At 41.0% G+C, this 24,130-nt stretch overlaps 1 protein-coding gene across 1 annotated transcript in view; it reads right to left on the reverse strand.

The window, feature by feature from the left end:
• Window positions 1-2,573: 2,573 nt before the first annotated feature.
• Window positions 2,574-24,130, reverse strand: part of LOC138613302 (ethanolamine kinase 1) — a 30,586-nt gene continuing 9,029 nt past the window's right edge. The window contains exons 4-8 of the mRNA XM_069686943.1: window positions 17,487-17,635; window positions 16,924-17,007; window positions 15,732-15,892; window positions 11,903-11,976; window positions 2,574-2,643 (exon numbers count right to left, since the gene is read on the reverse strand). Coding sequence (XP_069543044.1) covers window positions 2,574-2,643; window positions 11,903-11,976; window positions 15,732-15,892; window positions 16,924-17,007; window positions 17,487-17,635 — 538 coding nt within the window. The remainder of the gene's footprint in view (window positions 2,644-11,902; window positions 11,977-15,731; window positions 15,893-16,923; window positions 17,008-17,486; window positions 17,636-24,130) is intronic.

Here is a 24,130-nt window from a genome sequence, read left to right on the forward strand (position 1 = left end):
CTTGGAGATCTGTTAATTTCACAGCCTGGAGCAGAAAACATTTTCTTTCATTTGCATCAACACACTGCACCGAAAGAAGAACGTCTGACTGCAACAAAGCTTTGACATGCGAGTTCCCATCAGGTTACATAGAGATGGAGGGGATTCAGGGACACTCAGAGTTTGCACGCTTCTCTCATAACTCCAAAGGGGAAATTAGTTAATTAGTAATTCCTTTTCAGTAACAATTGAAGCATTTTTAATTTACAACAGTCGTGGTGTTTGCTGCATATCGGCCGCATATCGACATCATCCAATCAGAATCCAGTTGGTGGTGTCGGTGTGTGTTCAAAGGTAAGTATGGATCACTTACTGTATCTGTAGGCTTCAAGCATGATCTTGAGCTTGTGGCATCTTTCCCCGATGGCAGAGGTGTGGTGAGAATATTATCTTTAATCTGCCTCTAATCTGATTGACTCGTTCATGGAAAATATTTTGACATGTAAAAGCAAGAGAAACACACGTTAAAGCATACTGATGTGGTTACAGTACATTCTATACATGTTTTATTAAGAGCTCATAATAAGACGTTGCATAATTGATCTATGTGGCTAAAGTCTCTGCATGACTTAGTTCTTTATACTGTAAAGAATGTACAGCTGTGACTGCTGTACAAACACCACATCCAGGCTGCTCCCAGTGACCTCATTAAATTATAAGTAAAAGGGTGAAGCTGAAATCTATAGCTTAAATATATATTTATATTTATTCCATATAAGATTCCCAAAAAAACTACAGCATGGGGCGGCTGTGGCTCAGAAGTAGAGTGGGTCGCCCTCCAATCGGAAAGTCAGCAGTTTGATCCCCTGCTCCTCCTGTCTACATGTCGACGGATCCTCGGGCAAGATACTGAACGCCAAGTGGCTCCTGAAGTCATCAGTTGTCTCCATAGACTGTATACATAATGGACATAGCCATCGTGACGTCACCCATCGGTTTCTCAACTGCATAAATGAAGCCTTGAGTTTGAGATTTGGCCACTGCCATGTTGGTTTTCTGGAGCCTGAAGTGACCAAATTTGAATGCGAGTGTAATGCTGCAGAGGAGCGAGGGGTTGGCAAACGCAGAGTTATCAAAGCTAAACAGCCTGTGTCTGTGTCTGATCCATTAGCTGCTGAATGAGCTAGTTTAACTTCATGTTTCCCACAGAGGAGATTCTGTTTGTGGTGGCAACCGACTGCAGGTGTTTATTTATCAGACTAAAGAACGACTTAAAATAACCGGTTTTCTCATCACTACGGTCTGCCGTAACTCCTGTCTCCTGCACTAGCCGACGAATAAATAAATGTGTGATAAACATTTCATGAGCACAATATACCTGCTACTTCGTGCAAAAATATCAACACCATACTACTCGAATTTAAGCCACTGAAAAGCTTGAGCACAAACTTTTCTCATGGACTTTTAGGCCTGTAAATCACAGACAGATTGTTTCTCCGATTTTTTTGAATGAAAAAATCCCCAAAAGGCTCCAACTACACAAACACGGTTAAGTTCAGTGACTGTGTGTCTGCCAGCAGCATCCACCTGTCACGTGACCACGCCCCTCTAAGGCTTAATATAATTAAAACAGGTGTTATTAAAAAAAATCCCCCCCGTACAGTTATCTTGAACAGTAAAATTAGCTATTAATAACAAAAACGATTATTGTACCTGTAAACATGTTTATTTCTGCTGTCAAAATGGCCAATTTCCCATCTGCTGTAATGTTATTTCTTGGTTTCTGGAGCCTCAAGTGGGCACTTGAGGAACTGCAGTGTTTTTTGCACTTCAGCATTTGTTTCATTTTTTAACACTGGAGGTTGCTGCTTGGTTGCCTTGCATGACATTTGAAGTGCAGTCCGTTTACCATTTACCCCCCTACATGCTACATTTCCTATATTTTAATCGTACACTGATATGAAGACGACGATGCACACGCCGTTAAAATGAAGTGAGCTGGAACTGTTTCAATTGTTGTTACACACACACTGTGATGGTACTTAAACAACCAGTAGACGATGAATCTGCAGAATATTTTATCGTATGCACTGACTGATTGTGAGGTACATAAAAAGCAGCTTTACAACATTATTCCTCAGGACAGAGAAAGGTTGTTGAGGCAAGTTAAAGTAAATAAGCTGAAACTTGTTTTCCATCAGAGCTGCGGTGTGCACTGAATAAGCATGCAAATAAGCGTCTCATGGCTTTTATGATCAGGCTCAGTTTTTGTGGCTTCATGCGACTCTGCTAAATGTGGGAACAATTAATGTGTTTCTGGCATCAGCCTCGTCTCAATATGCCAAATAGGCTTATCGGCATACTGAATGTGGTTAAAAGAAATATTTTAAAAATCACAGTGATAGCAAAACATCTGAACTCACACTACAGCCTGAAACGCAAACAATGAAGAGCACATTCATGAGCTCTTCTATGCCTTCATTTCCACTGTGGAATTGTGTTGTTCGACGGGACAAAGGACGATGTCTCCTTGGACTCAGAGCTGGTTAATGGGGCTTCTGGCTGAAGAAACACCGCTCCTTTATCCTCGGTTTCTAGCTTATTGTCAGTCCAAAGTATTCATCTTTCTTCTCAAAGTAGTAGTTGAGTCGTGCCCTGGCGTATCTGGGAGGAGAGAACAGAGTAAGAAAACCTGATCAGATTTTTGTACAAAGATCTAAAGACATATTGTTTAGTCTACCACACACATGATAATCACCGTCTAAGGCACAATGAAGTTTATTTCTCTTTCATCGAACTACAAGTTTGTCCTCAATAAATTCAGAACTTTTAAGGAGGGCCTTTTTGTACTCGTGAGGGCCAGGAGAAGTAGGCACCTGCGATGATAAAGCTTTGTTCAGACTCTGGCATGCAGCTCCTTTTATTAATTACTTCATGGAGGTGATGCCAGAATCACTACTTCACTTCTCTCAGGTAGAGGAAGACATGGAATCTGAGCAAAAGAGTTTCGATCCAAAAGTTCAATAACATTTTCTCCTCTCCAGTGTGATGTTACATTTATAGACTTCTGCGGTGTCTATCCGTCTATCTATCTATCTATCTATCTATCTGTCTATCTATCTATCTGTCTATCTGTCTATTTATCTATCTATTTGTTCAAAAAAGACTGGAGAACATTCATTGTGATCGTCACCTTGATCACTATAGATGTTCTTAATTTCCTCTCTAAATACTATGAAGTTTTGTGATTTTAAAGAAGCATTTCAAACATCAAAATTCTGGATGTTATCTTGTGGTTACTGTGTGCTGGATTTAACTTAACACCTCCCTGTGACACTGAGTCGTGTTAAGGTTTGTTCTCTGCTTTCTAAGACGTGGTTAGGTCGATGGTATCCTTTAGCCGCTGCGTCAAAGAACCCTTAAGCGACTAAGAAAGATCTGTTTTCTTTCTATCTAAAACATTAGGTCAGTTTCAAGGTTAAGGTACCCATAAGTATTTAGCATGTTTTCTTCCTTTGTAAGGTCTGTTTCAAGGTACCATCTAGTGTCTGTTTCCTTCCCCTTTAACACACAATTAGGTCTGTTTCGAGGTACCCTTTAGTGACTTTTCAAGGTGGCATTGAGGAGCTTCGTCAAGGTACCCTCTATGTTTTAAGGTTGGTACCCTGTTGAGACAAGTTACCCTCTACTGTCTGTTTTCTTCATTTCTAACATCTTATTAAGTGTTTGTTTCAAGGTACACTTAAGCAGCCGTCTCAAGTGACCCTATTATGTCTGTTTTAAGGTGTGTTTTTAAAACTGCTAACGTTACGGAAAGTACAGAAAGGGAGCCTGATACCTGTTGTAAGGTTGATGCTACTGTAACGTTAAGTGACAGTGATGCTATCATCGTACCTGGTGAGTGGTAGTCGCATTTAATTTATACTAACATGACTGTTACAGCAGGGGATAGTTTGGTATATTGAGTTGCATCTACAACTAGCTAACTTCACTAATGTTTAGTTTGGTTGATAAATGAATGCGAGAGAAAGGAAGAGATGCTGCTGCCACAGGTGTGATAGGAAGTGTGATTAAAGTGGATACTATTAATCAAATATTCAGTCTGTATAATGTCTGCTGCAGGTAATTACAGTACTTGAATGTCTCTCTGCCGTATCTGACCTTTGACATGCTGTCACCTCCAGAACTTTCCATTCACTGAGGGAGAACATTTTTAATGTCAAAAGAGTCTGGCGCATAATATGCATTAGGGCTGCAACAACTAATCAATTAAATCGATTAAAATCGATGATTAAAATAGTTGGCAACGAATTTCATCATGGATTAGTTGGGTATATGTTATCATGCACAGCATGCACTGTGAAAACGTCACTGGGGGCAGCCAGCCAATGAAGCGGCTTGTGTAGCTCACTTGATGAATAACAGGAAGTAACGCCGTCTTCGGATAAACATGAATTATTTTTCAATGAGTAGTATGCGTTTGTTGTGCAGTGCTGATGATGTGTCCGCCTCCGGTAGATCAGTGTCTGTTCACACGGACAAACGCACGATTACGTTTCTAACGTTCATTTAAAAACAAACGTAACGGACTGAAACTCCGTCTTTTGTCTCTCCTCTCCGTTTTGTGACGGGCCCATAGCCGGGGGACAGTAGACCGTAGCTTATAAAATAAGCGAACGCCACTGTTAAAGCTAATTTAACGCTAACTCTTGATAAAGCTAAAGTCTGGCTTCATTAAACCATTAAACCATTTCTGTCCATCACGTTTTTATTAATTAATAAGCTGAAATGCGTTGGGAGAGACTCTGGAGTGTAACATAACGTTATGGAGTTTTTTAGGATTTCGTGCCATTAGTCAGAGACGGATTAAAGTGAATCTTTTATTTATTCACAACAGAAACTTGAGTAATATCTGATTAAATATATTTTGGTTGGTTATATTTCCCTATTATACTTCATAGTTCATGGCTGCATCCCCAATGTCCTTTTTTATTGTAGTTAAGTTAATCAAGATATTAATTAAGTTACATAATTGATATATTAACATTGCAATGTACAAGAAAACAAGATATCATATTTTTTGTGTTTTGAGTATAATGCTAAAACTAAAGCTTTTTTCTTTTTATCGATTAATCGATAAATCGTAGAAATACACGACAGATTAATCGATTATCAAAATAATTGTTAGTTGCAGACCTAATATGCATCACACGTTGTATCCGTACGTCAGCTTATTTGTCTCTAACATAAAAGATGTAAAGACATAATGCACACAAGTACGAGCTGCAGACTTAACAATAATGCGTTTCCAGCTTCCTGTGTCAGCTGCAGGTCACACTGTCGACCCTGCTAATAGCTCAACGTGGGCACTATGTTTTTTTTTATTAGCAAAACTTGCATAACAATATAGCATTAAGTCTCTATTCAATACAGAGTCTGAAAGCTGTGTCAAAGCCTCAGCGCATTTCAGAACTTAACTGTGAGAAAAGTGGTTTTGTATTTGTTCAAACCATATTATCGAAGGCTTCAATAAATCTGATGTCTGAGTACGCTGTTGCCCTTGGCCATTATACTATCCCCTTTGAAATTAAGTGAAGTTTGAAAAGCACAGAAAATGGAGGCACAGAGAGGAGTTTGTCCTTTAATCAGTGCTTTCACTGAACTCCTCAATGCCAAATCAGTTTTCTCTCTCTTTCTGCTCGCTGAGACAAAAAGATAATTCTGACACATGCCTTTTAGTTACTTGTGTTCCATCACTCTGTTCCCCACCTGCATCTCTGGGCAAACTGCTCTCTAATTATTGTGTCAGAGGCTGCTGTTGTCTGCTCTCTGCAACATTTTGGACTTTTTTTTGCTTCACTTTGGAGCCATCTTTAGAAGCTGAAGCGGCGCCCAGTTAGTGACGTGTTTTCCATCAGCCAGCAATGGTCGGGAGAGGGTAGGCGGAGCTAAGAGGCTGCTTTTCCGCTCTCTGCAAGTGTTTCCCGCTGGGCTACTTTTTAAGTGTTGCCGCGGGTGGAAATTTTGGTCCGCTGGTTGGGTAGACCTGTTCTGCATGCAAATTACATGAATAATAGGCCATCTGTAAATAGAAATCCTCAATTTTTAGTATTATTTTATATTAAATAATTTGTTTATACCTTAATCCTACTAAACAGACTCCAGATCATTCAGCACTACACACAATGGACATGGGACATGCATGCCCACATAACAAAGCCACACACACTACTTTGCCCAACACAGTTAGCGAACTTAAACTGTACACAGTCCGTATCTGTTCGGTGAACAGTGTGCAGTCAGCTAGCCAGCTATTGTCCCAGTGACACCTGCAGCGGCATCCGGGAGAAACATGACGCCTGGTAAGTGGGAAAAATACGGGAAGAAACACACAAGGGACTGGTAAAGAGATAAAGGATCAAAGAATGGATAGGACGTGTGGCTGGAGATACTACGAAAGCTTTTTGTCAGTACTGTAAAATCGAGATCACAGGGGCTGAGAGGAGTTGTCCATGATGGATGCCAGTTTTGATAGCATCCTCCTCTCACCCACCTCTATGACCGTCTGAGTTTAATCAATCTGTGTATTTTATAATGCATTTGGCAATGATAGCAATACTGTTCCACTTTAAAAGCAGTGTATATGGTTTGACGGGTACATTCTGCGTTCTAGTATTGGGCTTGTTTCGATTGGCCATTGGGCTGGTTTTGTCACACAGACCTGGCAACCCTGGTTGAGAGGATGGCTGAACAAACAAAGAAAAGATGGATGACTACAGATACAACTTCAAAAATGAGTGAAAAATCCAAAGAAAAAGAAACAAATTCAACGCTCAGATGAAGCAAACAGTCTGAAAAGGAAAGCGACCGTCAGCCAGGAAAATCAAGAGTTACAACCGGAGCCAACCATGGACGTCACACGTGCAGCACTGTCTGGATATCTGGGAAGTGTGCTCCTGCAATTACCACTTATCGCCATAGGTGCCGCCAAAGAGAACGAAACTGAGATCTTTGAGATAATAACTTTGAGGATGAGCATTTATCAGCCAATCTGGGCCCAGCTGTTCGAAACGGTTTAATCAAAATGATCTGGATTGGGAAATCCCATTTTCTGCTAATCCATCCTTTTTTTTCAGATGGTTTTGTAAAGCAAAAATGGATTGGACAAAACTTTTCAAGATTCCCACGGCCCTAAATGGGACTACAGCTACAGCAGGACTACACCGCAAAACTATGTTTTTCAGTGTTTGTGTGAAATGAACTTCTGTTTTCTCACTACTTCCAAATCAAATATTCTCATTCAGGTCTTTTATTTGCAGAAAATGACGACTGGTTAAGAAAACCCAAAGATGCAAAAAATATGTTTTTCAGACGTCAAATAATAATAATATTTATGTACAGTAAAATATTGACTCTTAGAGTAGCTGGAGTCTTGCACTTTTGCAAGTTAAAAACACAGTTAACCAGCACTTGATAAATCCAAAATAATCATTAGTAAAGTCATTAAATGGACATTCACTTGATTAAAATAAAAAGCGAAAAGAACTTCAATGTCAGAGTTTCCAAAAAAGACATAAAATAAAATTGCTAATCACAGGTCCCAGCATTTTGCTCTGTTAATCTAATTACCCATCAAACCGCACCCATAAGGAGAGTCATAGTCATTTAAAAGAATAGCAACCTTCACAGGGGATCCCATTCATCCTAATTTTTATTAAGGCTGACACCTAAAACTAGCGTGCTTAACATATATCATCAGCTCGGATGAAACTGAGACGTTTCTCTCTTCAGCAGAAGTCAGAAAACTGAACTCCCTCCAAGCAGGTATTCCATTTCACAATGTGCTTTTGTGCACTGCTCCCTCCATTTTGCAGTCAGGCTTCTCCAAACAGAGGGCCTCCTCCTCCTTCATTTCCTCATAATAATGTCTTTGTCAAATAGTGGCTCACCTTGCCAACGCGTCCACAAATCTAAACCGCTGACTCGCAGACACTTTCAACACATGAATAAAATCATATGAGAGAGTAAATAATGAGAGCGGAGGGAGGGAGACGTGCATTCCCCCTGTGGCTCCCTATTGTCACTTCTACATCTGGCCCTGGTTAAAGCACAAGGCCTCAGCGACGCCTGTCACTCGTTGGGAAGTCGGCAGGGATTTGGCTCAGGGAGAGAACAGTGGGAGGAAAACATAAACACACACAGACGCACGCGCGCACACACACGCTCGTTTTCAGGGTTTAACTCTAACTTCCTATCCCTTTCTTTGTTTTTCACAGATGTGTATAAATAAAAGTGCGTTTTGGGTTTTGTCTCAAGTTTAAAGGAACTGAACAGCTTGGTTAAGCTGTGAGTAAGGCTGTGGTTATGACAAGTAAATTATGGTTAAAGCTGCGTTCATCATTATATTTTAAATCAAATCAAATGACTACGTTTAATATGAAAAAGGTCTCCTGCAGTAATGAAGCCACAGAGTATTATCACCCAAATCTGGATTTTATAGCACATTTACGATTGTGTTCAATCTCACCGCCTCTCAGCGCTCATTTCAACAGCAGGCGGACAGTTTATACAGACAGTCAATACACATTAATTGCACAGCATGTTACACCTACAAGCTAACAACAGCTTGTAAAAAAAGCCAAGCATCTAATAAGCAAGATATCTTGTTGTGTTTAAGCTCGTTTTGGAGAAGAATTATCCCCACAATAAGAAAATATCAAATGTTGGTATTCATGGTACCATACATGGGCCCAGGACATGGAAATAAAACCATGTTTCACCTTTGTAGGAGACAGCTAACAACAGGCTGGTGACATAGGTGAAATATTTAGCAGCTATTTTTTATGGGAAGTTGTTTAAGACTGAAACAGAGTCACAAATAGAGAGACTTAGAATCCTCCAGAAGGCCTGAAACACATCCTCAAGAAGATAATAATGTTACTTTGATGCAACTGATTGGCTAACTGATGAGCTAACACATTAGCTAACATAAGCTAAAGCTATAAGTATGAATCTTTGTCCGTTACTTTGTGCTTCTCCCACTACCTAAATAAAACTGTTGATTAAAGGTCTGGGATAAAAAAATCCAACATTGGCATCAGGCATCTCATATCTATCTGAATTAGCTAAAGGCTAGTATGAAAATGTGGCTGCAGTTGGTGCCAATGCTCTCTGTGTCTCTGGGGTGCAGCTCAGAGCAGATGCAAATGAGTACCATCATTTGATGTAGATGGTGGCCTGGAACAACTAAAGACTAATACAGCTTGGATTTGTCGTGTCATTTTATTGCAAACTAGCTACGTTTACAACCGCTATAAAGGAATCCCAAATATGAGTGAAAAGGACAAACTGGAAGAGGATATATTCTACAGTGTTGTGGCTGATTCACATATTTATCTGTATTTATTATTGCAAAGTTTAAATACTTTAAACTAGCTTGGAGTTAGTCTTTACACTGTCTGCACTAGTGGCTGATTGAAAATGATGATGCCGATATCAATACCAGCACCATTAAAGTGATTGTGAGTATCATTTGAGAACTTACTTTTCTACTTCTTTGGATAGTAGTTGCATAAAATTCCACCATCAATCCTCCAAATCCAAATAGTTTTTACTCAAACACATGTTGTATTCCAGTTCCCAAGTTGATAGTGCTGGTAAATAAAGTGGTGTATCATCGGCATACATGACTGCTTTTGCTAGATTTGAAACAAGAAGATCATTCGTGAAGATAGACAATAGCAATGGCCCTAAACAGCTTCCTTGTGGTACACTGCATTGTAACTGTTTCACATTTGAAAAACTGCTGGAATAAATACATGTTGTTTTCTATTAGACTTTTATTTTGCATATTTATCTGTATTTATGTGAGCAAGAGTATACAAGCAGACAAGGCCAATGCATCCTGGGACGTGTAGGCACCATCAGCACTGATCTGACATCATCATAAAACTATGGAAGCTACAGTTGGGAAAATATTCCACTTGTTAATTAATGCGACAAAAATATCCAATGTTACCGAACGCACCTTTACAATATTTACTCCCATAAGCGTCATTTTCTATAATGCCATTATTGCTGCATTCACATGGATTTAGGCAGACGATTTACTCAGCGCTCCACATATCACTGTCCCCAATGTGAGCAGGACAGCAGGTAGATTGTAACCGTTTCCCTCCCCTGCGTATCAATTTACAACCTAATGTTACGTTCTCACACATGGAGAAAACACGGCAATTAGGACAATCATTTTCTGTGTTTGTGTAGCAAAGCTTAAACCAGCCGTGATATTCTTGTCATGTTAGCTCCTTCAGGTTCTTTCTACTTTCTCTGTACTGTGCACCGTTGAACACCATTCTGCTCCACTGACAACAGAAAAAACTCTTAAAGCTGACAAGCTTACTAACTGCGAAGTGTCAGTTCACTATATTGTAAATCCTGATGTGACCTGCCCTTTATAAATTAAATTAAACGTCCTCTGTAAGACCTTTTCCTGTAAATGAAAAAGAAGAAACATTACTTACCGCTTTGCCATTCAATATAAATGAAGCCGGCTGCTTTATGCTATTTAAACAAATGGCAAGGACAGCTTCCAAAGACTATGTTCTCTGACTGGTGTGTGCTCTCTGTAAATGTATTTAAATGAAAGGATGAAAGCAAGGACAAACTTGACCGTTGCCATCCGCATTGTCACTTTCTTTTCAGCCTGGAAGATCAAGAATCCTCACAGCAGTGTTAGCAGACGTAATTAGATATTAGATATATATATATGTGTGTGTGTCTGTGTGTGTGTGTTGGGCTGTAGAGGTTGGCAGGGTAATTCAAATGTTAGACCTGGTTCCTTAACATAACTGTTGTTGTCTGAGCTCACTTCAGCTCAGCACTCCAGCAGAAGAAAGGTAACCCGACCCTCATCGTGCACTTTAGGACAACCTCAGCCGGCGGCTTAGAGGAGCAGACGTCTAGCAGGCGCATGTGGCCCAGCCAGGGATGAGAGACGTATATGTAAGGGAGGACCGACGGCACGGGAACAATAGTGCCTCTGTGCCTCGGCACCCCTCTGGATCACATTTCCTCCGAGGTCCAGATCGAAATGAGGCGGGGGCCCTGTCGCTGATCTAGCAAGCGTGCAGAGAAAGCCACACAGAGGGGAGGGTGCCGTATGTCAATAGTGATTAGGATCACGATCACAACTGTGGCGGGTGTGGGGCGCGCAGAGGAGGGGAGAGGAAGAAAGAGTGGGGGAGAAGGGAAACATTTTGCCCTCCTGAACTTTATTGTCTGGTTGCTGGAAGAGAGGAATGTCTCCTCCTGGATTTGTTTAAAGATAACTTGCCTTGTATGGCTCATAATACTTTCAAAAATGAATGAAACTACCGCAGAGAATTCCATACCTAAATAATATGTCTGCTCTCTAAAGTGACAAGAAGAACAGAAGACTTTTTTATACCAGATTCTGGGTGCAACCCTGGTGGAAAAACATCAAATATTTGCACACTCTGGGCTCAGGTTTACTGTCGATAGAGATTTTTTATCTTACATAATTCTTGTCAAGCAATGCTAATGAAGATTCTTTATTTCTAAATACTGCAGTAAAGAAGAGAATGCTTGAATATAGTTTCCATCTGAAAGTATTTAACTAAAGTCTGATGATGTTAAATAGTAAATAGTAAGTCTTTGTTGCTTCGTGTGTTTCAACATATTTTGAGGTTGTGTTAATGTGTAAATGTTGCTTCACAACAGGAGGATGTCGTTTAATGTACAAAATGTCAGAAGCAGAGCGCTTTAGAAAACTGGAACAATGTTTATGCAAAGTGACACCCAGACACACGCCTCCGACTGCTGACATGAGGTCACCACATGGAGAGGGCTTTTCCTCTCTGTTTCACGGGACTTTTAAGCAGCCTTTGACGGAAATACAAACCTTTGGAAGTCAAAGTCAATCGAGGAGAAGCGTGATTGCAGGATGGCCCAGAGACCCCAGAAGAAGTTGGATGCCTGGTGGAGAAGAGAGTGAGAGAAAAAAACATTAAAGGACCATAGCAGCTGTTTAAGACCTTTTATTCTTAAGAATAGTTTTTCAAAGCATGTTGTAGTGTTTGAGATGTTTTGAATTGTACTGCACTGCATGGTTGATACCAACCAAGTATCATTTGAGACCTTTCTTTTCTACTTCTTTGGATATCAGTTGCATAAAACGCCACCACCAATCCTCCAAATCCAAATAGTTTTTACTCAAATGCATTTTGTATTCCATTTCCCCAGTTGATAGGGCTGGTAAATTAAGTGGTGTATCATCTGCATACAGACTGCTTTTGCTAGATCTGAAACAAGAAGAAGATCATTCATGAAGATAGAGAACAGCAGTGGCCCTAAACAGCTTCCTTGTTGTACACCAAAAAGAAATAAACAATAGCCCGCCATTAGCAAACCGCCACTTCTTTAGCTATAGCTATTCTGCTCGAATGCTGCTGTCGTCTGCCATTTCAACTGCTGAAGTTGCAGCGCTTTGCATTGTGGGATACAGTAGAGACGAGGCAGATTGGTCCAATGCATACTTCACATTTTTTTCCGAATCAGTACGACGTCTGGGTATTTTTGGCGTACTGTAAATTTGGCTTTTGTTTGCATACTGCATACTATATTTTGGCCAAATCAATACGTACTGCTAGTGTAGTATGCAATTTGGAATGAAGTCATATAGTTTTCTATTAGACAAATAACTTTTAATCCAAGTTATAGTGTGCAGTGCAAGTGTGTAACATCTTATTTAATCTAATATGTGTATTAAATAGAAATGGGTACTTAAAGGATTAAACACCCAAAGTAGTTTTAATACTACTTGATACGAGGTTATTTCGCCAATACCCAGCCCTGCTTCTGTAATTGTTGTCAATGTTACTGAGTAGTGCACTTCATGTAGTAATTAAATAAGAATGTCAAAAGAAAAAGCACTTTTTACCGTGTGTGTGTATGTGGTTTACTAAAACTACAACTCTGATATCAAAGAAGATAATGCAATGTTTGTTTGCATGCTCAGTACAATACTGTTGTCTAACAAGAACCTGTAACTGACATGCGATTCTCATACTGGCTTTTTCATGATCTGATTAAAGCTTGAAAAGAACATTCTTCAACCCCCCTGCAGGGAGGGGGTCACAGTCGGGTCAGATGTCAGTGTCCTTCTCAAGAACACTTCAGCGGGGTAAATGCCTGCTCACAGAGACTGAATTGGAGACATCTTTTTAAATGACTCAAAAATAACTGCATTCAGCTTCTCTCATAAGACATGTTCTAAAAAGTGTGATATCTGGATTAAGTCTTAAAATATGTGGTGCCATTTGCTTCCCCTAACTTCAGATATCTTTGATGCTGTGCTACTTTCTCCCGTGCCATCGAGCAGAACTGTAAAAACACAGTTGAGTGACCTCCAGTTGTCGTGTGTAACTGCTCCCATAACTGCTGCTGCTGCCTGCCAGCTGCACGCTGCTCAGTCAGAATGACAAACCTCTGTATTGAATGGTTCCCTCCTTAATGGCTTTGCTCACTTAGGCTTGCGGACTTCCATGCGTCCATAAATTTCTGTTGTTCTCCACCCTTATTGTAAATCTTCATGGTAGGACCACTAATAGCAAGTCCTAATAGGATCCAGACAGGCCTCTGTTCTGCGGCCCAGTGATATAATCACATTTTTATTTGATAATCAAATAAAGGGTGGAATGAAATACTTGAAGAGCGATGTGCGGTTTTCCCTTGGCTTTCTCCCCTCGCTGGCAGATTTTCATCTCTAATCTGTGTCTTTAGTTGGGGAGAGAGATCGAGCGTGTTTCCATTATGATTAATAACTGCTCTCCATTAAGAGAGCATTAGTCTAACACTAAGCAGAGACCAGCAGTGACAGGGAGCCATTGAGAAAAAGGGAGATGAGAGACGTGTGGGGGGTGACATCACAGAGCCGCGGGCTGCAGCCTCGACATGACGGGGGATCCCTGCCGAGGAGAGGACGAGTGGTAAAGACCCCACTGCGACTTGGCACAGCCTGCCAGAGATTACGATGTGAAGGAGGCAGCTTCACGCCGCACAGCTCTGGCATCCGGCCAGGCTTTGTGGATGCCACACAGCGCAGACACACAGCTTCTTCAGAGCACACTGCTTTCATTGGTTCCTGAGTTTTTTTCACTATTCATCTGTGTTCTCATCTACTGAGACTTAACTATAGTGTGAATACAATGTCGTGTGATTATTGCAAGCAATTACCAAGCGACGTGACAGAGATACACGAGATAAAATCCTGTTCACAAAAGAAGGAACACAAAAAAAATCCACAATCAAGAATTATTGCAGGTTTGGAAATGTTCCAAAGACAATTATCCAGAAACGACTACGGTGCATCATCTGGTTGTGCCAGATGTGCCGAAACATCATTTCAAGTCTCAGAAGTCTGTATGGTGGAAGTGAAAAGTCAAGCACAATCTACACTGTTTCACTTCGGATTGAAAAGAGTTGAAGAAATAACATAATGCTTAATTTCTGATCTATAAAATGTCAGAATTACTGACATGTCCCAGAGCCTCACAGTGTTTTCTTCCTCAAACTCTCATAACCTTCAAAAATAATACACTTACAAAGAAAAAGCAGATTTAAGAAGCTGGAACAAGAGATTTTTGTGGTATGATTTACAATCATAACATAATGTTTAATTATCATGAGAAGAGAAGAGAAATGTTGGATTCTGCATATTTGGTCTCTTGTATTTGGGACATTTACTTGTGACAATAAAAACAAGCCATGAAAAGAATTGAGGATGACAGTTAATTAAATAAAGCACATAAACAGATTTAGCGGGCGAAATGTTGCTACATGTAAATATTTCTGAACAGAGACGCTCCAGATAAATTCCCTGGAATGATGAAAAATGGACCCTGTTATTTTCTCAATTAACAGTCTCCCTCAGTTTGACACGCCGCTCGTCAAACCGAGTCGGGCTGGAAACTTGGCTTGTTCGGCGTCAGTGATCAATTTCTCTCACTTCCCTCGAGTCGAGAGTCCTCCTCGGTTTGTCATAGAAAATCTGATTTCAATCAACACGATGTTATCGCCTCTCTGCTTCCATTCCAGCCTTTATTTCTTTTCCCTTCTCTCCCTTCTCCCTGTCTGTTTTTTTGGCCGAGCTGCGAGTTATTTTAAAAAGTAATATGCCTCCTCATCATTTATGGGCTATTTCAAGAGACATTCACACCAGCCCAAAATTGGTGGGGCAATTCTGCATATTGTGTTGAGCTATGAAAGCACTCTCAGACAGATAGGCCAGCACCACTTGAGCCACCAAAGAATGAAAATTGTGGTCATAAGAGAAATAATTTTGGCTGCTGTCTTTCATTTCTCCCTGCGGCAGCTTTAATCAACTCAGATGGAGTCCATCAAACTTTGGTGGGTCAGCTGTGGAGCCAAGCGAGTTTTCTTTGGGGAGCCGGGGTTTTTTTTCAGGGTGCTGGAAAAGTAAATTGTTAAAATGTGATGGTGGGGTGCAGCCGCCCTGTCATTTCAGAGCTCTGCACACATATGGATATTGTTGAAATGCACACACTAATCTCATAATATTGAGACATTTGAGTCCCTCCAAGAGCAGAACTTAAAAAAGGGAAATAACTGTTGAGAGATTTGTCACTTTTTAAACTCTTTCCAAAGATTTGAGGCACTACATAATGACAGATTTCTACATTTCAGCGAAGGCAGAGGGAGCAGACACTCACCAGAGAGAACTTGCAGACTTGAATGTAGAGCTGCGTAACTTCTGCCTCTGTAACGGTGACCTCACGTCCCGAGCTGTGCTTGTAACTCTCCAGATACGCCGTCAGCCAGTCCCTCTGCAGCTCCCGGCTCGGATACAGGCTGTAGTTCACGTCGTTCACACCTCGAAAAACACAACACACAAATGTACGTTAGCTGAACTACTGTCGGTGATGACATTTAATTTTGGATTTGAAGATCTGCTTTTCGTCAGCTCAACTCCTCTGTTAACACACCACATAAAAATAATCTACATGTGTGAACAGGACGTAAATTAAAACTCATGTTACGACAAAGCAGCACGGGAAAAGACGACAACTTTAAAATCTTAGTGAAAAATGCCATTCTTCATTTTTAAAGGCATAGTGTTGGTGGTGTTTTATAACTCCAAGTACATTTATTGTGAATCAGTGCAAATTTGAGGAACTTGTAGTTTAATTTCCTGCAATTACTACACCAGGTTATTTAGATTTTTACACTACAAATTGATTTGACAGAGAACTTTTACATACTTTTTTTTTACAATTTTTAATGCAGGACTTGACCCTGAACGCCTCCTCCACCACAAACCGTGCATTTAACTGCACACAATACAGGAAAAAAAAAGATTCATTGACATTTGATGAAGTCTACAAAACCCTCACAGGAAAATGTATTTGAAAACCTAAAAATGTGTGATCTGTTCTGCACAAATGACAGACTAGAGCCAAGTTTGTTTTAGCTCTTTATTAACAGTAAAATGCAAAACATGTGCTTGTGAAAGACGTTTGGCTCATTACAGCCACGTAATAATTCAGCTGCGAGAGTTTGCACAGAAATATTTCATTATTTCAGATACAATCAGTTGGAGTTGTGTTGACATGAAATCTGACACTATACGGTGAAGTTGCTGATTGTTCCACACATGCTCACATTAACCCTGTCAGGCTTTGCTGGGACACAGCTGGTGCATCAAAGCCACTTTTATCAGCGCGCAGAAAACACTCTGAATGCAGCAATTTGTCCTGGCTGCATCAGACGGACGACACACTTTCATAGCGGCGCAGAGATAAATGATATCATCGGCACAGACTAAACAGTGATTCTGCACATGCAACTTCTACTGCACTCATGTTAGGCAAACATGAAGGCAAATTTTCATCACAACACACCTACCAGCAAATTCATTGAAGTGATTGCCAATATCGAAGGCCTGGTAGTTGTAATCGGCGTACTCGTAGTCAATGAATTTCACCGTTCCTGATAGAGGAGGAGAGGGGAAAGCAGCAGCCGTTACCAAGACAACATGACACACACTCCTTAGGTATGGGCGTAAAAACTGAAAAGTCTCCCTCCTTTTATTGAAAGTACAGAACCTTGTGGGAGTCAAAGGAACAAGGAGTCTCTTTTGACGCAGAGTCAACCCGGGCATCCTTGTAAAATATGCGAGAGAAATGAAAACGTAATAAAAGGAGCCGACAAATGAGGTAAGATTTGGATAAAGGAGCCAGTTTTCAGTGGTGCAAAGGTTGCCAAGGGTGTGTAAAATAAAAGGAAGCGGTGTAAAGACTCCATGAGTCGCATTATTTCACTCTGATGTAAAGAAACATTCATCTATTTTAATGTGTCAGTAACAAACTCACTGCAGCTTTTTAACAGCATTTACTTATTTCAAAGCGTCTGAATGATGGAAATCGGCTACAATCAGTCAAATCTCGCCGTGCACGGCCGCTCCTCACCCTCTTTGTGGTTGTAGATGATGTTTTTGGTAAGAAGGTCATTGTGACAGAGGACGGTCGGCGAGTCGATCTGCGAGAGGTGTCTCTTCAATGACTCCATTTCCTTTGACAGAGTCTCAAAGCTGGGCACCTCTCGTTGAGCTGCGGGACTGTAAGAGGGAAAAGACAGAGGAACTATATTTTATTCACAATGCAGAAGGAAAGATTATCATCTGACATGAAAGAGGGACGGCTGTGATTCATAGCTGTGTAAGGCACCCAGAAGTCATTTAAGGCAAGGCTAGTAAACTGCACAAAGGCTGCAAAGACACGAGAGCTTCAGGTTCTCTCTGAAAGGTTTTCATTTAGACATTTGAATCAGTCTGAGAGGATACACAAAATGTATGTCAGAGCCACAGAGAAAATCAGGTTTATATTAAGAGATTGTGCCTCATTTGAGTATAGCTGTAAGTTATGTTCTGTAGTATTTACCATTGAGCTGTATATATATTTGTTTTCTTATTTTTTATGTGTATCAAAGCAGATTCATAAGGAAATTTGTGCTCTGTTAATTTGTTAATGCTGCTATCGTAAGTGTGGTAAAGCGCTGTGTGTGGCACCTGTGGGCACACGCTCCGTTAATGACGCATTCAAGCGAGCAGGACGGGGAGCACCAGTTTTCCTGACAGTTACCAATACGATAACAGGCATCTTGTTGTCCTCTTTTTGTTTTATAGGTTGAAAGTAAGGAGAAAGACGACTTTTGTTTATTATCGTGTCTGATATCGGTCTCTCTCGTCTTTTGGATCACGTGGAAGTTTGCCTTTTGGAGAGCAAGCGTCAGAAACCTCACATCCTGCAAAGAAGGTTTTTATTCAAAGTTGCCTCTACAATTAAATTTGTGATTTGTGTGAATTTTACTTGAGTAAAAGTTGTGAAGGAATAATAATCAGCAGAATGCACTTAACCATTGTTACTAATGAGCTCCCAATATATTACACAGACTCGGATTAAAGGACTCTGTATCTTGTTGGAAATAGGCGGGTTGAGGGAACTCTAATCCATGCTCTTGTTCTTGGGGTTACATGGGAAGTTTATAATGTGTACTTGTACATTGATAGTTTTGCATAATGAAAAGTAAAAATTGCAAGTCATGAAAAAAAGGAGTTGCAATATTGATCCTCTTGCATTAATGTGGAAGCAATGTTTTGCTGCTGTAGTTGGTCAAGCTTGAGCTACTTTCAAGTATTATGCTTTATATTATAATATATTTAAAATTGATCTGATGTAAAATTTAACTGATTCATGTAAAAAGAAACAATGACTGTTGCACGTTCACCAAGTTAATTATAAAAGACACGATTAATCTTTACAGTAACTCCAGAGACTGTAGGTTTCCACTGAATGAAGTCTTAGCTTGACGCTCTCACGTTTCCCTTGTTTGTATTCAAAACCAAAAAATCCACAGGACCATTCGGTTAAAAGTTTAACCGTTCACTTAGATAAATAAACAGCTGGTACAGAATAATTCTCCATTTCTAAAGTTGGCTAAAAGAGAGCAAAGAGAGGTGAAAAAACTGTGTGGCTCCACTCTCCACACTTCTCCCCCCAGATCAAAGCCACTTAAAGGGGCAGAATAGAACGCAACAATATAGTCACCAACCTACTAGTGACATTTTACACATTTAAATGATCCATGCAGATTATAAATGTAAGGAATTTTTAAATACTAACTTAAATGATTGCATGCTGACTAGATAAACATCATAAGCTCATACAGAGGTATTTTAAACACTTGTGAATGGGCCTCATTGTAAACCAAAACTATTTTTCTCCAAACGTTCCTTTAAAGGCTCAATTTAGCCAGAGTTTCCTCTGACACACGGTGACTCAGCTGCCTCTGAGACCTGGTCACCTTTAAAGAATTTGATCCGTCTGGATTGTAGCAGCGTTAGTGTCCTGTTGTTACTGTAAATAATGTTTCAGAGGAAACAAAGACGTCCTGCAAACTCTTAAATCTGATGATGCTTAACTTCAAAAGACTATGTTAGTGACATGACTCTTCAAATATTGACCATAAGAATTCCCCCAGGGTTGATATGGTTTCTTAATTTAAAGAAAAAGCTAAGGTTTCATATGAAGAATGCGTGTGTAGAGACGCTAAAGAGACTAAGAGACAAGACTGTCTGAGAGAGGGAGTGAGAGTTACAGATGCTGATTTTTTTGTCCTGAGCTGCACACTCTTCCTTCAGGAGCAACATGGTTGTACCGAGCAGCGAGCCTGGATGAGAGGTCACATGCTTGTTTTCCCTCCACTGATGACTCCATCTATCTCAGACGGCACTCTCGTCCTTGGACGTCAGAGCAGAATGCACCTGGAATAAATGCTGCGCAAGCATCCGTCTCCTAATTAATTTTCCTGTTTCCTTTTGAGACGTCAGTCCACGATAAGAGGGTAATTTAAACAGTGTAATTTAAACACTACCTATTTATTCACAGAACAAACAGACGCTCCGATATTATACACACTTGTAGACATAATTTAGTGAGGCCTGTGAGGAACGCACAATAAAAGCAGAGGAGCCGAGACGTGTTTATAGTCGTGACACAGACGCTCTGCTGCTTTACACCACCCCTCCTACACGTCCTCGTCTACTATTTTCTGTATATTTTCTTCCCCAGTCCATTCACTCTTCCTCTCTGCTCTGGATTAGCAGATGAAGGGAGGATTGATTGAATAAAAGCACGTTAAAATCTATCTGTAAACCTGCAAACCAGTCTGCAGAAATATACGTATCCTCTTTTCTTTTAAGATTTTTTTCGGCCTTTCGCGTCTTTATTGAGAGATTTATTAAGACAGTGACTAGTGTTGGAAACAGGGGAAGAGAGTGGGGATGACACGGGGCAAAGGGCCGAGGGAAGTAGCTGAGCCCGGGGCCGCCGCATCGAGGACTATAGCCTCTGCACATGGTCGCCGTTTTAACCGCTGAGTTAACCGGCGCCAAAAACAGCAGTTTTCTGCTTGAGAAAAAGTTCTCTGACTGTGCTAATTGTGCAAAAACTGACAATTTTAATTCCACTTTTTTAAAATCGAGGCCCAGAATATATCTATCAGAGTGCTCCACTCAAATCTCACTGCCTATGAAATCTTTGTTTTCCAAATCGACCCTCTGACATGCATAATTCATCTCTCTGCTCTCTCACATGAACTCAAACACACAGTATGACGGTGAATCACCCTGATTCCTTTTCACCCGATCCTCTTCTTCAACTTAACAAACTGACTTTATCATAGAAAGCCACGATTACTCGGAGTCAAAAGCTAAATGAAAGAGTCGCATTGACTTTAAATGGAGACCTGTCGTCTTGCCATCAGATCTTTTCCTCTCTCTTTTCTGTCCTTTTCATGCGGAACAGTGCTTCAAGTGCGTTCGCCTCCTGCTCCTTGTCAAGTCTCTGTAAGGTAATTAGTGGAATTTCCTCCTCTGGCGCTTCATTATCAATGTGCCTTATTTACATATGATTTCAAACACCAGCCGAGCACTGCTGATTTTTTTTCCCCATTCGCAGTTTTATGCGATTCATGGGAGAGCAAACGGGAGGCACAGCAGGGGGCCTTTTGGAGCAGAAGGAGACGCTGCACTCTTGCTTTCCTTCGCTTTTCTCTCTTTTCTCTCCCATCTCTGACTTCTTCGGCTGTGCTCTCTCTCTCTCTCTCTCTCTCCCCGAACCGTGCAGCTGCCTCCCTCCCTCTCTCTCTCTCTTCCTCCCTGTCTCGCTCTCTCTTTGCACAGCGGGTGGCTTGAGAGCTGAAGACCTCCTCTGCAGGTGCAGCCTCTTCCTGCTTTCTCTCTCTGCCTTTCTTTCAGCGTTTCCTCTGAAGATCACATTCAGACGAGCACTGATACATTCTCAAGTACAAAAGTTTCTCTGATGCCTGTTTAAAACCTCATTTTTGTATCATTCTAAATCCTCTCTGTCTGCTTCTCTGTGTGTGTGTGTGTGTGTGTGTGTGTGTGTGTGTGTGTCTTACATCCCCTCAAGAGACCAGTGAAAATGCAAACAGACTGCGCTCCATAGATAAATTAGCCTCTCATAAATGATGCTTTAGCTCTTTACTTTTCCAGAACTCTTCATTATTTTATGAACCCAAATTATCTATACTTCCCTGATCATTTGAGTCGTTCTGACTGTCTGTGTTTGAGCAGCGGTGGACACTGTAAAGCCCCTCATTCACACTAATGTCTCACAATATAGCACCATCTGTTGGGCCTCTTAATGCGGTGCAGTCTGCCTCTTCAAGTGCATCACAGAGCGTCCTGATTCATCCATAAACTCGACACTTCTGGTGTCACATTGTAGCTTGCACAGAATAACATATTGTGCAAGTTAAGGCTTTTATAGCAGTTGTGAGTCATACTTATAAACGGCTCTGTTGTGAGAGTGGAGCTCAAAGGGAAATAAAAGGAGTTTAGACTGACAAAGTCCTTGGTTAATAAAGAACAAACTCTGACCAAAAGATTTCAAGTAATAGTCCACTTCCTCACCAGTTCATTGTCTTTGACTCGCTCTACAGCTGCAGTTTCCTTTCATGCATCACTTTATGTTCCTGACATGATCCATTTATATAACATTGAGATGATACAGTAAAATTCTAAGTTTCAACAAAGTAGATCCTGCTTTCAAGTCTGTGAAGGTTCTCAGTCTCACCTTTCATGACATATATATATTTAGCGTTACAATGTTGGATGTCCAGTCTAAATGTGGGTTAATTTTCAAATCTGTAGACAAAAGTATGTTGCAGTAATCCCCGGGCTTCTTAGCTCAGTCTGCAGGCTGCTGTGAACGCCAGGTTTTACACAGTTTATTCTACACGCTGCACTTTGTGACGTCACAAAGTGCAGCCTCAGCAGGCCTCAGAGAGCGGGCCAATCAGAAGAAAGTGGGCTTGTAGGGGCGGGGTTTCTTAAAGGGACAGAGCTGACTGAGTCAATTCAGGCAGAGGCCATATGAGGGCCTGCACAGAGCACCAGTGTGAGAAAAACGATGTTGTCTTTTTAACTGTAAATTATGCTAAGCTACTCCTCAGGTATCAGAGAGTGACATATGAAGCTTGTAATTAGCATAATACACCACCTTTAAGGAATGCTTTCTCCAGCTTAACATAGAAGACAGAGCGACCAGCGGCCCAGGTTGGGAACCCTTCTGTCTTCAAAGGAGTAGGTGTAGGTGGACAGCTGAGTCCTGACCTGAGCAGCTGGCTCTCCTGTGCTGAGCCATGTGTTTGTGGAGGGGTTGTTTTGTCTCCCTGATGTACAGGTGCCCACAGAACTTCATTACTCTGTTTGTGTCTGGGTGTTTTGTCCTTTGGCTGGACAAGCTTCTGTCTGAGTGATCCTCAGTGATACGGAGTCAACAGCCCAGGTTAGCCACTCTCATTTGATTACAACATCTATTAGCATATTAATTACCTACAGAGGCTTATTTTTCTAGCTGTCAGTTCAGACCTGAAGAAGCCTTTCGGACGAGAGGTGAAAGAAGTCCAGTTTCCTTTTGAATTAAGATTTGATTCCTGCTTTCAGCTTCTCTGTTAATCTTGAAGGATTCAAATCAGAACCGTCCTCCTCTTGACTTTGTGCAACTTGTCGAATTGGAGAAGAAAGTTTCAGGTTTTCTGCACATACTTCCTGTTGCAACGTACAACCTGATCTTCAACTTCAAAACTAGTTACCCTGAATGTTTTTATATCTCCAGGCTGCCTGTGTGTAAATGAATATCACATCATTTTAGCGTTACTTCAACCTACAGTAGTTTGTTTGTTTATGTTGAAACTACGTGTTGCTGCTATTCTTGGCCAGTTCTCTCCAGTAAAAAAGAGGTTAAAGAAAGTTAAATAAAAAGTTAAAAACTTAAACCAGCTCTCTCTTAAATCTTGTGGGACTTTAGTCTCTCTGCATCCAGGAACCTAAAAGCTCTTATCATAAGAGACTGTCTCCTTCACAATCCCTTCCTGTGATGGATGACTCACTCTGGAGCTGAACGCCTTCGTCCAAATGATAAAATTCAAAGAAAAAACTGCAGTTGTTCAAAAGTTTCTGGAGCCTGAGTTTTTGTGGACTTCCGACCCCTCTGCACAAACATAAACAAGTCTGAACGTTTGACCGATAAGAGAGAGCTCTGCAGGAAGCCTGAGCTCCAGCTCTGTTTCTTTGCAGTGTCTGGAAGCCCCATCCCCCCCCTCACCTTTAACCCCATGACCTCTGTCAGAGATAATGCAATGTCAATGCCACGGAGGCCACGCCCCCGCCTCATCCCTCTGACCAATGACAGCTCGCTGTGACAGGCTTTGTCCACATGTGTGGAGAGGAGAATGTGCCAACACAATATGAGCGAGGCTGCGAGGAGTCGGTTTGGTCTGAGAGGAGCAGGTTTGATACATGTGCTTTTCGCATGTGAGAAGATGATAAGGCGTCAGTGGAAGAGCTGCTGCCTGAAAGATAAAGATGTGTAGAGCGTTGCTGGTTTCCATCACAGTGAATCACAAAATCTATCAGACTCCCGACACAAGCTCGAGAGGTATTTGACGTACTTTAAGAGCTCATTCATACATGTATTTGAACCCTTTCCTCCACTAGAAAGAACACCTGACCATGCTATGCTTTTGG

Source organism: Semicossyphus pulcher, unplaced genomic scaffold (genome assembly GCF_022749685.1).
Source record: "Semicossyphus pulcher isolate SPU_LCO1_2020_fin unplaced genomic scaffold, fSemPul1.0.p SCAF_8, whole genome shotgun sequence".
Taxonomy (NCBI): Eukaryota; Metazoa; Chordata; class Actinopteri; order Labriformes; family Labridae; genus Semicossyphus; species Semicossyphus pulcher.